The following is a 14,583-nucleotide window of genomic DNA, read 5'->3' as shown; positions in this document are numbered from 1 at the left end:
AACATACAATAGTTCTTGCAGGAGAGAAATCTTAGAAAGTAATTGCTTAGGACCTAGGAATGTTAGGAGAAGGCATCCGTCTGGGGATGAAGAGGAGGTGTTCAATGCTTAACTGGATTTAGCATCAACCCATGTACAGATGGATGCCAGGAAGTGTTTGGGAAGCGTCTGCTGATGAGACTGATTATTATGCTTGTAACAGAAATGTGTAAATTGTCTTTTTTGCAGGAGCGAATACAGGCTGATGAAGTGATTGCAATCCTGGATCAAGAACAGCAAGGGAAGCATGAACTGAATATCAACCCTAAAGATGAGCTATAAAAATGAGAAAGAATGTTCTATCAAATATTTATTTAAATTGTTAATCTTATGAGAATCTTTTTATTTTTGTACAGCGCCATGGTATAAATTAACAGGTTAATGTCAGTCATCAGATCTCCCTTCTGTTCCTAAGGATGCTTGTGTTGCCTTGCTTAATCTATCTTTCTTGTTTTGGGTTCTCTCTCTCTCTCACTCTCTCTCTCCTCTCTCTCTTCTCAAAGACATGGTCTATGCCATGTTGTCTAGGATAGAGGGCAGTGGTGTGATCATAGCACACTGGAGCCTCAAACTCTTAGGCTCAAGCGATCCTTCAAGCCTCCCAAGGAGCTGGGACCACAGGCACGTGCCACCACGCCCAGCTCTCTTTCCTGGTTTTTCATCATTTCATGTATCTATCAAAGCCCAGTTCACCTCCTTACACACACACACACACACACACACACAATTAATTTGTTGCAAATCCAAAAGCTCAGAGAGAATAAGCTTGTTGGTGGTGAAACTATAACTCTCATGTGTGCTCCAGTTTTAAAATTAACATGTGCCTGGTCTCTGAAACCCTTTCTTGGTCTGTGCCTTTCAGCCACGTCCTCTTAGGTGCTAACGGCCATGAGCTCTGACTTTCCAAAGTGAGCTCCACTTTGGGTCTGAGGACCCCCCGGCAGAGTCCGCGCTGCCTCAGGTATCATGGGCGTAATGCTCACCCAGGCTCCGGGAGATCTCATGGATGATTACTGTATGAGACAGAGGGGCCTCCAGGCTTTCCAGGGCCTTGGTGGAATTTTTGGCTCTGGTGTTTTCACCAGAAAATAAACTTACACTGGAAGCTTCGATTCACCCTCCACAGTAGTCCAAAAAGAACTGTCCTATAAGTTGTACACTTTAAAAGGTCATGTAGATTTTGAAGTAGAATGACTTTTCACCCTGGTGACTTTGGAAGAAAATCTTGAATACTGCCTGCATCCGGGCACCATGGCCAGGTTGCCTATGAGTGGGGTCCACTGATGAAAAGAGGTTTTTTGTACTTACATAAGAAAAATAAATTTCTGATTGATTTTAACCGTCATCTGCTTATATTTTGGGGCCCCTCCTCATTGCTGCTATCCAGCACACAGATTTGTGCTTGTGCCTTATTTGTTTAATAAAGGGAGCCTCATTTTAATATCTAGCATTTATTTTTGTTCTCCCAAATGTTTGGTTTATCATCACAGAATGGTTCTGTAATTACATAGGAGCTTTTGGGACCACCTAGGGGCAACATTGGGACATGACTAGTGTAGCTGGTGCAGTGGCCTCAGGAAAGGTGGGGACACCGTTCTTGAAGAACAGAGAGGATGACCAACCTGGGTATTGATCCAGAGCATGCTTGGTTCCAGGTCGCACTTCTAAGGAAGACACTACAAAGGCATAGTTCACGGGGGCTGGGGTTCTTCTAACCTGGAGGAGCCTTTGTCATTCACCTCTGGGAGATCACCTGCCTTGGCGGTGCTGGAGGGAAGATTTACTTTCTGCCATTTACAATCTTGGTGAATGGTTAATAACATTCATCCATTGAAATTGAAAATTTGAGTTAGTGATGTATGAGCCATCTGTTTTTTACTGAACCTTCTGGTTGTATTTTAATCATGGGGAAGTGGAAAGAGCATTGGATTATACTTCCAGCCCTATCAAATCTGCCCTGCTGCATGACATGGAGTTACTCTCTTTCCCTTTCCAGACTTTAGTTCCCTTCTCTGAAAATGACATAATTGATTGTAACTAGGCCCTCCCTCCTACTCAAAATACAAACAAAGCAAAAAGCAAAAAGAAAAAAAACCAAAACCAATTTTAGAAATAGTCACAAGTACAACCAAATTTATTTCTGCTAACATTTAGAGAGTCGTGAATGGTTTTTTTTTCTTTTTTTTGAGACGGAGTCTCGCTGTCGCCCAGGCTGGAAAGCCAGCAGAGGCGCGATCTCGGCTCACTGCAGCCTCCACCACCTCCCAGGTTCAAGCAATTCTCCTGCCTCAGCCTCCTGAGTAGCTGGGATTACAGGTGCACACCACCATGCCCAGCTAATTTTTTATTTTTAGTAGAGACGGGGTTTCACTCTGTTGGCCAGGCTGGTATCGAACTCCCAACCTCAGGTGATCCACTTGCCTCAGCCTCCCAAAGTGCTGGGATTACGGGTGTGAGCTACCGCGCCCGGCCGTGAATGGGTTTTTTATGTGTGAACCTGATTTTTAAAACCTTAAACTGAAATTTAGGCCTACAAGTTCTTGAGCTTTGCAAAGGTAGATTGCTCTTTGTCCCGCCACTGTGGAGAGCTTGTTGGCACTCAGATTTGCTGATTGGAGGATCTGGGTGAGGATCTGATTTCTGTTTTCTGCCAGCAAGAGGCATCAACATAGAAACGGTCTTGTTTGGCATCTTAAAGATCCCCCCTCCTGGGCGCAGTAGGCACCAGGGGAGAGGCAGAGACTTCACTGATGCTTACATTCAGTCCCACAGAACGTGGGTGAAGGCCGAATAGATGTCATTGTGTTAGAGCCACATCTTGTGCCGTTTGCTGACAACACAGGGTAGTTATTCTTGTTTTGCCGGTTAACCATGTTGCTTTACACCTGAAACATCATGTATATACTAAAGCATTTACTCCTTAATCTGCTCCACATCAAACCACACATAATTTCATTCAAATATTTAGGGAGTGTCATCAGACGCCTTAAAAAAAAAGTCAAGCTTAGAAATTACAGTTCGTATGGTACATAATCCCTTGTGCAGAAGGATGGAAAAGCCCATTAGGACTCTTGTTGCTTTTACAGCTGAAGGAAGGCATAGAAATCCCAATTCAATTTCATCTTTCTTTTTGGGTAGAAAGTGAGGCTTAGAGGTGGTAAAGATGATCCCATGGGTACAGAATTTGAGCAACAGAGCCAGAGCTAAAGCCAGGACTGTTGAACTCGGTTACGCAAGAATGCCTGCAGGAGTGTACCCGGGGGCTGGAACCCTGGCACAGGGCTTTGTCCAGCTGGTGGGAGGGATGTCTTATTCTATCTGCCCAGAGATGGTACTTCTTACCAATCTGTGGAGCTGCAGGGCTATATCCTTCCAGAAAGGGTGTCTTTTCTAATCCTCACAAAATGCTGAATGTGCTTGAGTCAGCCTAGGCTAAATAGTCCAATGTGCATGAATAGTACATCTCATCTGCGTTATCCGAGGAATTACCATTGGTCTTGGTGATGATCCTTCCCTTGTGTGAAAAGCCTGAAGCTCACAAAGCTTTTATTTTCACCTACATTATTGTTTTGAATGCTTATAACACAGAGCGTGTTCACACACTGGGAACCCCAGGAGGTATTCTGGGCGTGGATTGTGATGTCCATTTTGCAGATGAGGACATGGAGAGCAGTGGAGTGGGGTGATTACCTGGGGTCGCTCGGCTCAGAGTGTCCAGGTCTGAGCTAGAAGCACAGTCTTTTGGGCTTCACCAGGGTTGTTGCTCCCCAGCCATGCTTCCAGGCATACTAAATATAAAATAATAAATGTGAATAAAAAGTCTGATTTTACAAAATCAAGAAAACGTTTTCTCCTCTTTTATTTTCCTGCTGAGGGACGCGTGTTGGCGTACTTCCTCTTCTCTCCTCTGTGATATATTCAATCCAAGTTGGATTATTCAATTCGATTCAGCCCTGTTTTAAAAGACATACCCTGAGCCTTGAGCTGCTTTTATGACCTCACAAAAGGAAAGAAGATTCTAGTCCGGTATCATTTTTCTCTCTCTCAAAGGCAAAAGTAATCTTGAACTTAAATTGCTTCTTTAGAAAAACCTGACACAGGGCAGAGTGATACTGTGAATGTGTGAAGGCCTTTCTTCACAGCCCGGAGTGTACATTGTTTGACAAGGAAATCTCAGTTTTAATGCACTCTTAAGACTTTTAATGCACTCTTCATCATCAACATCATAACATTTTTGGCACTTCCTCAGCTGAGGAGAGGCCATGGAATGAGTCAGTGCTATTTAATAATATATACCTGTGAATTTTAATTGAAGTACAAATGCTGAATTATTTCACATAAGAGAGGCAGCCACAGGGAATGACTCCTCACTGACGTCAAGAAAGGAGGTAATGGGGGCCACCTCATCCATTCTTTATGCCAAAGCATTAAACATTCCGAGCTGACTGACAGTGGTATGGCTGAGAAGTGGGAAAATGTTGACCTGTTCCCACATCCAGAGCTCTTTAGGGAAACAGGAGCCACTGGCAAAAGCTCCAGACCACAAGTCCGTGTTCCAAGCCCTCTCTGCCTCCTGCCAAGAGACCTGTCATGTGAAATGACGTCTCACATAGTTCCAATTGCCCACCCACAAATCCTCTACTCCCAGATAATTTGATGTTTCCAACAGGAGACATATAGCCAGTTTTTTTTTTTTTTTCCTGAACCTGGTTGATTTCTTCAAACACATCAAAATGATTACTGGTTGAGCTCAACCACTCGTTGAGTTCACTGCTGGGTTGGAGCTACACACTCATTCTGTCAGAGCTTCCCCTTTACCTCCTCCTCTTTATAATTCACAGAGTTTTCCGTGCCCACTGCTGACCTCTGCGGCCGGGCACAGCCAAGTTGGGAACAATCTGACTATTGATTCTGTTTCGCTCTACAATGGATGGCATCAGCTGTGAAAAGTTGGGTTAATGAGTCACCTCTGGCTTCAAAAATCTTGTTAAGGCCCTGCAATAAAAATAACCAAACAAGATGTTCCTATCATTTTTTTTTTTTTCCTGACACATTGCTGGGGAGGAAAATCTAAATGAATGCTTCATTTAGTCAACATATGATACATGTTTTCTAGTCATTTTATATGGTACATTTAGGAGAAGGGAGAACAAAAGGTGAAGAAGACATGCTCTACCCTCTCTTTATTTTTTTGGTAGAATGGCCACAGAGGAGAGCCAGGGTAGCCTAGAGTTCGACAGTCTTTCTACCTTAACAGTCCCTCTTCTAATCATCTGATATCTTCTGCTTTTGAAGGGCAAATCAATTTTGAATAGATAAGGCCAAGTGCCTTCTTGATTTGAGCCTCATTTCAACAGTGAATTGGGTGTTACCTGTATATATGGGAGTCTTGCCCTGGGCCTCTCTCATCAGACTTAGGTGCCTTTCTGCATGATGGCAGCGTGATGACATCGGTCCTAATAATCTTATCCAGACCCGAGGTAAACCCTCCTCTCTTATTCCAAGTTTATGTTTTTACCTCTGAGTTACTACCTGGTGGTGGGTGGAGGTAGAAATAGGGAATGGACAATAAGTATAACCAGGTATGCCTCATCTCTTTCCTCTTGTTAATCGTATATTCCATTGTTTCAAAGGTTGTAATCGTGGTTGACTTTATAAAGCTTCTTTATGGTCTTGAAGCATGTAGCAATCATATGTAACTACCTAATTATCTTGAGAGACGCATCAATGCCATCTTCATTGTGTAAATGGGAAAAAACAAACAGGCACAGAGAAGGTGATGTCGTAAAGCCCTGGTCATGCATGAATTCATTTCGCAGAGAGTTTTTGAGTGGCCATGCGGTTGGAGGCATAGGGAGGCATTTAAAGATGAATAAAATTTTATGCCTTCTTTTAAGGACCTCGAAGTAGAAAAAAAATAGATGTAAACAAATGATCAACTTAAAGTAAGGTGAATGTTACGGCAGAGGATTGTGAAAGGGGTAGGAGGAAAGGTCATGCAAGCGGGAAAGGAGTGGTTGGTGGTAGGGAAAAGTTGGAGAAAATGTGACAGGTAAGCTGGATCTGGCATGCCTGATCTGCCACCAATAAGTGGGAATGAGCCACTTGACCTCTCATTGCATCAGTCCTCAGCTGATTTGAATTGAATGATTTCTTGGGTTCTAAAGGATTGAGCCTTCAGAGAAAATGAGAGTTCAGAAAGTTGGTGTTTTGGGGTGGAGTGGAATGAGATAGCCTTGGGAAAGCAGTTTAATGAATGCTGTGAAAATCTTAATAAGTACCAGTTAAAGAGTAAGTTTTATTGTATTCCCTTGCAAGGGAGGTATTATTCAAGTGGGTAGTGTGAAGCCCTGAAGGACTGAGCCTCCTTCTGAAAAGCAGAGGAGTAGCTACTATCAGAACTAGATGAAGTGAATTCATCTGAATTCATCATTCAGACTAAAGTCAGTGGGCTCTACCAGCAGCATATTCCTCTGCCCATGAGTCCATGACACTTTCCACCTTACATGACCTGGAGCCAATCTACTTCACTCAAATTATTACACTTTCATATCAGAAATGGGAATAATGACAATATTGCAGCACACAGGTACGTTGTCTGAAAAGCCTAGCAATTGGTAAACTCAGTCAGTCTTTCAATAAAACCAGAAAGCCATGTAATGCTTTACTAATGACATCTTTTCCAGTGTCAAACGAGGAACAGAAGGAATCATTGAAAGAAAATGATCTCCAACAGGAGTTAATTGGGGCAATTTACCTCATTTAAAACCAAAGGGTCAAATAGACATAAAGCAACAAGTATCCAATCACCCTTATTTTGTTCTCTGTACCTGTTTTTTGGTGTGTTAAACTTTGCAAATGCCTTTGAAGGTCTTAGGCAAGCAGACTACTTAGATTTAGAATAAATTATAGAGTCCCTGAGGCTCAGACGCTGACTTCAAGGCTTCTGGTCGCTGGAGTGATATTCTGGTCTATCATGATAGTCCAGTGTTTAGCAGCATTTACTGAATCGATGCTAGAATTTTTATTATATTTCAAGTTCAGAATTTCAGGACTTTTTTTTTCACAAGGTAATATGAACCAGAATTATATTTCTTTGAAGTTAATATTGGTTAATTAAATAAAGACTATTAGGAGGTTTTCACCCCTTCAGCATCCAAGATAAAGGTGTTAACATCTTTTAGGACAGCTGGATTCTCAGTGGTCTTAATCTGCACTTTATTCTAACTTCAGCTACTTAGTATTAAGTAAAGAACAGGCATGGGCAGTATTGCTGAAGCTCCCTTGTGTAGACAGAGTAAAGATTTCTGGGAAAGTCGTCCACTTCATCGTTTAGCATCGGGTTCACTACGTTTTTCACGACATCCCAATAGATGTGATTATTATTCTGATATAGGGGATAAAAAAACACCAGGATAGATAAATAATTTGACAGAAGTCAAAGTCAGTAGATGTCAGTTCCTCAAGTAAAAAAAAGTTGCTGAACTCTCTAAGGATATTTTGCAGTTTTGATGTGTTGAATAACTAGGAAGCAGGAGGAATTATTTGAGCTTATCTGACACTAGATCTCACCCACTCCTCCTCACTCCAGCGGAAATCCAGAAGGAGGCGACATCGTCAGCAAGATGGCTGCCGCCACTGCTCTGAGTTGGTCAGACATGATTAAAGCTCTGTCTAAACACGCCCTGGTTTCTTCACAGGGAGCACTTTCAGCCTTCACTGAACTTCCAGGCCGCAGGGCTAAGCACAGGGTACAGATTTTTCCTTGCAGATGTTTGGCTTCTGAGTGATGGTTTTTTTTGTCTCTAAGGGTAATAAAAGTACAGAAGATGTTGCTCCCTGTACCAGGAAGTTTGCTTTGAAGAATGAGTGAGCCACTTCAAAGGCTAGGCACCCTGCGGAGATGGCTGTCCCTGGATTCTGTGAGCTATCGGGGTGTGCCTATCAACCAGGGACACATTGCCCACCAAGCCACTTACCAGCTAAAGGCTGATTGTCAAAAATGTCAAATGTGACAAATTGGCATGCCAAAACTTAAAACTGCCCTGCCTTCAGAATCAGCATAGAATATACTATCATGCCTTGAACTCTGTGGTCAAAACACGTCGTTTGTATGTAGAAGGATTTACAAATTAAATAGAATGATATTTGAATGACATCAAACTCAGCACAGAGGGCTTTTCATTATTCATCTGAGGTCAGCGTTTAACTCATCAGAGCAGGCTAAACAGGGAAGATCAAGTCCATGGTAGGGACCCCAAGGAAGAATCATAGCCACAGTTGTGCTTTGTATTTATAGCTTTGCAAATGAAGGACACTGCAAATAACTGACTCCAAGTTGGAAGGGACCTTAGAAAGCACCTGAGCGTATGCCCTTTATTTTAGAGTTGGAGAAATGGAGGCTCAGAGAGGGATGTGCGTTACTCAACTTTACTGAAATGTTAGTAGTAGAAATATGGACTCAAAACCAGGTCCTCTGTCTCCTAGAGCAGAAGACCACCTGGGAACGGAATTGCAGAGAAGAGCGCAGACTTTATGTTACATGGACTTGCAGCCCTTTCTGCCTTTTACTAGCCTTTTATTTATTTATTTATTTATTTATTTATTTATTTATTTATTTATTTTGACGGAGTCTCGCTCTGTTGCCCAGGCTGGAGTGCAGTGGCATGATCCTGGATCACTGCAAGCTCTGCCTCCTGGGTTCACGCTATTCTCCTGCCTCAGCCTCCCAAGTAGCTGGGACTACAGGCACCCGCCACCATGCCTGGCTAATTTTTTTTGGTATTTTTAGTAGAGACGGGGTTTCACCGAGTTAGCCAGGATGGTCTCGATCTCCTGACCTTGTGATCCACCCACCTCGGTCTCCCAAAGTGCTGGGATTACAGGCGTGAGCCACCATGCCCGGCCGCCTTTTACTGGCCTTTAATGCACATATTTTCAGTATCTTCATCTGTAAAGAAAAGGCTGGTAATACCTATTTCATAAATGATCTAGAGATTTAATTGGCCAGGCTTGATGACTCATGCCTGTAATCTGAGGACTTTAGGAGGCCAAGGCTGGAGGATCACTTGAGGCCAGGAGTTTGAGACCAGGCTTGGCAACATATGGAGATATCATTGTGAAAGGAAAGGAAGGGAAGAGGAGGGGAGGGCAGGGGAGGGGGAAGGAAAGAGGGAGGGAGGGAAGGAAGGAAGGAAGGAAGGAAGGAAGGAAGGAAGGAAAGAAGGAAGGAAGGAAGGGAGAGAGAAAGAAAGAGAAACAAAGAAAGAAAGATAAAGAGAAACAAGAGAAAGAAAGAAAGAAAGAAAGAAAGAAAGAAAGAAAGAAAGAAAGAAAAAAGAAAAGGAAGAAAGATTAATTGAGATTATGAAAGGAAAGAGCCGAACACATAGCAGGTAATTATTTAAAGACAATGCCCTGTGACCGTATCAGAACACCTAAAATGAAGGAAAATGAATAGGACTGTGAATTATCTGGCAATATTTTATCTGCTCTCATGACTTTTTTTTCAACGCATGATCCCTTGATCAACCTCAGAACCTTCAAAGTTAATTTTCATACAGTTACATGTAGAAATAGTCTCTGATCATGAATAACACACTTATTGCTAGGGCAGGGGCACAGGAGAAGAGAAACTTGTTACAAAATTACAAAAGTGAGGCTGGTTGTCAGGGTTCAGAAAAGAGAGGCTTGTCTTTTCTGCAGCCACCTCATTTGGTCCTTCTGACATCCCAGCTTTCTGTCTGCACTGTGACATTACAGCTACTTTGTTTGTGCCAAGCACCTTGAAAGACACAATCTTTACCTTTTTCCGTTTACTGAGCTTTCTGTCACTTGCTTTTCAACTGTGTAAAAAAACACAGAATTGTTAGTCAGCAGCAGAGGGCACTATTAGCATATTTTGCCATGAGGGGTTAAAAATAAAAAAGAGAGAGATGCCTCAACGCATTCATTAATTCGTTCATTTTAGCAAGTCTTGATTTAACATCTACTATGTTCTCAGCATTTAGAGAAATGCCAAACAAACATGACATGTTGCGTTTAGAGTCCAGGTGGGAACATGATCTAAAATGATACATGTGGTACATGCCTGAATGCAAAGGATATATGTTTTGGAGGTTTTTGAGGACAGCACAGTTCAGTTGAGTAGGCTAGTGTGACCCAGGAAGTATTTGGGAAGAAGTTAGTCTAGAGCTGTTTCTTAAATGACGAGTATGATATGGAGTGGTAAAGATAAAATATATAAAAGATAAAATAGACAGCATTAAAAAAATCAGTAAGTCATGCCTTGCCACGAACATCAACACTAATTGTTGACAGCCAGCACTACTCTGACAAGTATTACCTCTACTGCTTATCATAGTCCCTGTGGCTCACATGGGTAGCGGCTTTCACAACCATGATGTCATTTTGCCCTTACTGTAATCCTGTGACTTCAGCTCTATAGGTATTATTATTCTAATTTTACTAATGAGAAAATCAAGGCTCTTAGAGGGAAAGTGACTTGCTTAAGTTCACACAGTCACTGCTGGGATCCAAAACTGGTTTTCCTCCCTGCTAGTGCAGCAGGAAACCATAAATTTTGTAACACAGACTCCCCTGGAAAAGAGGTGGGATGCGGAATAAAAAGGAAAAGTCACAGCTGTTAGGCTACCTACAGGTTACCGAGGGCTTGATTGAAAGCTAAACTGAGTTATTGGGGCTTGATCCTGCAAACTTCAGGGAGGATTCTGAAGTTTCGGGGAGCTCGACACAGGTGGTTATAGTTTGTAGTTGTTAGATTAGCAAAGTCAGCATGAGAAGGATTGGAGGAAAAAAGGTTAATTGTCAGGGATACCAATAAAGCAAGTGTTACACTAATCAAGGCTTGGGTGGGAGGGAATTTGGGAGTAGTCTGCCCCAGTGGGAAGGAGATTTTATCTTTGTCATTGTCTGTAGTTGCTGGCACATAGAAATAATACAAGGCAGACTAATTTCAAATTGATTTTATATTGGTTTTAGACCTCTAAAGACAACACCTCGTCATTGCCTGCACCCAGGGGTAGCCAATCCTACTGAGTGCCTACCTTAGCCCACCACTGCCAAGGCACATATGAGGAAGCCTGAGGCAGGCCGGCAGCCGTGGAACTTGCGAGTAAAGGACTAAGCAGAGACATCCTGAAGGAAAAACAAATCAGAACTTGGAGGCTGTCAGAGTCACCAAGAAGAAAAGATAAAAATCATGTGTCTGAGATGTTGAGCCTAAGAAAATAATGACGTCAGTAATGCAAGTAGGGAAACAAGGGAAAACATCAAGTAGTTTCATAGGGAATTTGATCTTATTACACAGGACTTCCAAGTAGCAACTGAACACTTAGCTGGAATGTTTTCATATAAATGTATTTCCTACTCTGTTTGTTGAGTTCTTGCTTATCATCTTTTTCTTTACCTGAAAACTTGTAAATTCCTTTTAATAGCTCTTCTACACGTAAATTAACTGAGGTGACGTGTAACACTGAGTTGTTCGTGCTAACACTCCTTGCTTAAAACCCTTCCAATGATGTAGAAACAAATCCCAGCGATCATCTGGCTTCCTCGCCGTACACTGGTGCCCTTGCCTACCTCCTCAATCCTGCGTGCTGCCACTTTCCTCCTCTTTACTCTGTACCCTGTAGCATGGCCCTTTCTCGTCTCTCAGATGTTTACATTCAATTCTCTCTGCTGAAAACACTGTCCTCCCACCACCACTCCGGTTTCACCAGGAAACTCCGACAGTGGGTGGCTACCCATTCTGCTTTCCCTGGGACTGAGGGGGTCTTAAAACCAAACTTGGACAGTTGGTCACTCTACATCATGTTGTGGCTTAGGTCTAGAATATTTCTTCCTCTAGGAAGCCTTCTCTGATGCCATGTACTCCTATGCTAAGTTCAGTCTCTCTGCAGAGTAGTCCAGACCCGCCCTTCTTTATCCTTCTCGCACCCCTAATTATTGAGTTTATGGTCATCTCTTCTGCTGTCCATGGTAGTGGACTTTGTGCCATCACCACTGTCACCATCTTGGTCTAAGCCACCATCATCTATCTATCTGCTGAATTACTGCAGTATCCTCCTAACTTTTCTTTTTGCTTCCACTCTTGTCCTCTTTTGGTGTATTCTCAACCAAAAAGCCAGAGGGGTCCTTTGAAACATAAGTTAGCTTATGTCATTCCTCTGCTCAAACATCTTTCATTGGTTTTCCATCTCATTGGCTAAGTCATTAGAACAGCCAACAAGACCCGAGGCCACTACCTCTCTGTTCTTATCTCCTATATACTCTCCCCTTGCTTAGTTGGCTGCAGTGGCACTGGCCTCCTTACTCTTCCTAGAACATGCCTGTTGCCTAGCATGCTCCAGCCTCAGGGCTTTGCATTTACTGTTGTTTATGCTTGAGCCATTCTTCCCCCAGGTGTCTACATGGCTCATTCCCCATGTCTATCAAGTTGAGATCAAAGATCACCTTCTTGGGGAGGTCCGCCATGACCTCTCTCTACAACTGAACTCCTGCAGTCAGCATTCTCACTCACTCTCTCTGCTTAATTTTTTTCTTTTCTTTCTTTATTTTATTTTATTATTATTATTTTTTGAGATGGAGTTTCGCTCTTGTTGCGGAGGCTGGAGTGCAATGATGCAATCTCGGCTTACCACAACCTCCACCTCCTAGGTTCAAGCGATTCTCCTGCCTCAGCCTCCTGAGTAGCTGGGATTACAGGCATGCACCACCATGCCCTGCTAATTTTGTATTTTTAGTAGAGATGGGGTTTCTCCATGTTAGTCAGTCTGGTCTCAAACTCCCGACCTCAGTTGATCTGCCCACCTTGGCCTTCTGCTTATTTTTTTCATAACCCTTAATATCATAACTTCCTACTTATGTGTAACCTAACTTATTTGATTTATTGACTGCCTGCTTCTGCCCAGAATAAAGTTTCTAAGACAAGAATTCCATTCATTGCTATATTTCCCCAGTTTAAAATAGTACATGACATAGAGAAGAAATATATAAGTATTAATTAAATGAGTCATTAATTAATGTACACACAATTAAATGAAAGAGTGAACAAACACATTGGAAAGGACAATTGACTGAAAGTCACAAAGTTTAGCTTAATCACTCAGGATTAGGGAGACTCTGAGAAAATCACTCTCTAACTCAAATTCTTATTTTCTCCAACTAAAAAATGAAGGCATGAGTCTCCATACTCTTTGAGAATAAGTAATGGTACTCTCCAAATCTAGGAGCCAATGACAAGTATAAACTAGAATCCAAATTTGTTGCTAAACAGGGTCCAAAAGCAAGAAACAATAACAAGGGAAAGAGAAGCACTGTGCAAATTCCAACTGAGAAAAAAATATATACAAGACACATGAGAATTCCATACGTGAGGAAACACACAAAAGGCAGGTGACTGGGGCAAGCTGACACAGTCAATTTGTTACAGGGCTAGGATTCAACCTCAGCCCAGGGATATGTTGCCCTGGCAGCCTGGAAGAGAGAGTCAGTCCCCATCTGATTACAAAGCCCTGCACTGATACAATTTGTGACGAGCACACTGCCTGGAAATCTTGCCTGGTACCCGCCTAATGGCCCCCAGAGTGGGTGGATTCTCCAATTAGTCATATGAGAACAGAAGGCCTAAGAGAAGACACATCTAACTTCTAGGCTGTTGCACTTAGAAAAGGATCACGTCTCCAGAAACGGAAAGTAGCTTCACCATGCGCACAACCTTCTGCCTACTGCAACGCGGTCTCCGGTGGGAGCAACACGTTGGCCACCATTTTGGGGCACATAGGGCGGGTGGAAGGGACTGGATTAGTAAATTTGAAACAGACACTGTAAGCACTACGGCTGCCACACCCCGAGTGCGAGGAACAAGACCGGTTATTCAACTTCCCCTGTAGAGCTACTGTATGGAAACGGTGCCCAGTAAGATCAGAGAGTTATTCTGCAGTAACCAAACCCATGGCGTTGCAGTGATGATCACAGCGATCTGCTTCTGTCGTTGTGGTTGAATAGGATTTTGCTGTTGTCACCTTGTTTGGTAATGAAGCCATGGCAAGTGTTGTAGATGTAATTGTCCCGGTTAAAATATCCTCTTGGCAGTTCCTGGTGGGTGTGTGTGTGTGTGTGCTCATGTGTATCTCTATGTGTTTACCAAGCTCCTCAATCTTCACAGAGCAGCTCTGGGAACCTGGTTTCCACCTTAAGGAAGTAATCATAAATGGGACTAAGATCCAGCTAACAGATATCAAACTCCTACTTCATGCTAGTCGTTTTCTTGGACGCTTTGTGCTGCTCTAAAACCTTGAGAGTCAGAATGATTGGTTCCATTTATAGACAAGAAAACTGAGGCTCAGAGAAGTTGAGAGGTAAATATTCAAGACCCTATTGAGAGCAAGTTGTCAAGTCAGGATATAAAGATTTTAGGATTTGTTCGCCAGACACAGAAATATTTCGTCAAATAAAATCGTAGGCAGACCACCACTGCAGAAAGCAGGAAAAATCTGAGCTTCTTGGGCTGAAACAAGAGTC

At 42.7% G+C, this 14,583-nt stretch overlaps 1 protein-coding gene across 2 annotated transcripts in view; it reads left to right on the top strand.

Annotated features, from left to right (window-relative positions):
• Positions 1-1,480, top strand: part of P3H2 (prolyl 3-hydroxylase 2) — a 169,751-nt gene extending 168,271 nt beyond the window's left edge. For both annotated transcript variants that reach the window (XM_025377565.1, XM_025377564.1), the window contains exon 15: positions 229-1,480. In XM_025377565.1, coding sequence (XP_025233350.1) covers positions 229-321 — 93 coding nt within the window. In that variant the 3' untranslated portion in view covers positions 322-1,480. The remainder of the gene's footprint in view (positions 1-228) is intronic.
• The last annotated feature ends 13,103 nt before the right edge of the window (positions 1,481-14,583 follow it).

Source organism: Theropithecus gelada, chromosome 2 (assembly GCF_003255815.1).
Source record: "Theropithecus gelada isolate Dixy chromosome 2, Tgel_1.0, whole genome shotgun sequence".
Lineage (NCBI taxonomy): Eukaryota > Metazoa > Chordata > Mammalia > Primates > Cercopithecidae > Theropithecus > Theropithecus gelada.
The sequence above is the reverse complement of the archived record's forward strand: the minus strand, read 5'-3'. Positions and strand labels throughout refer to the sequence as shown.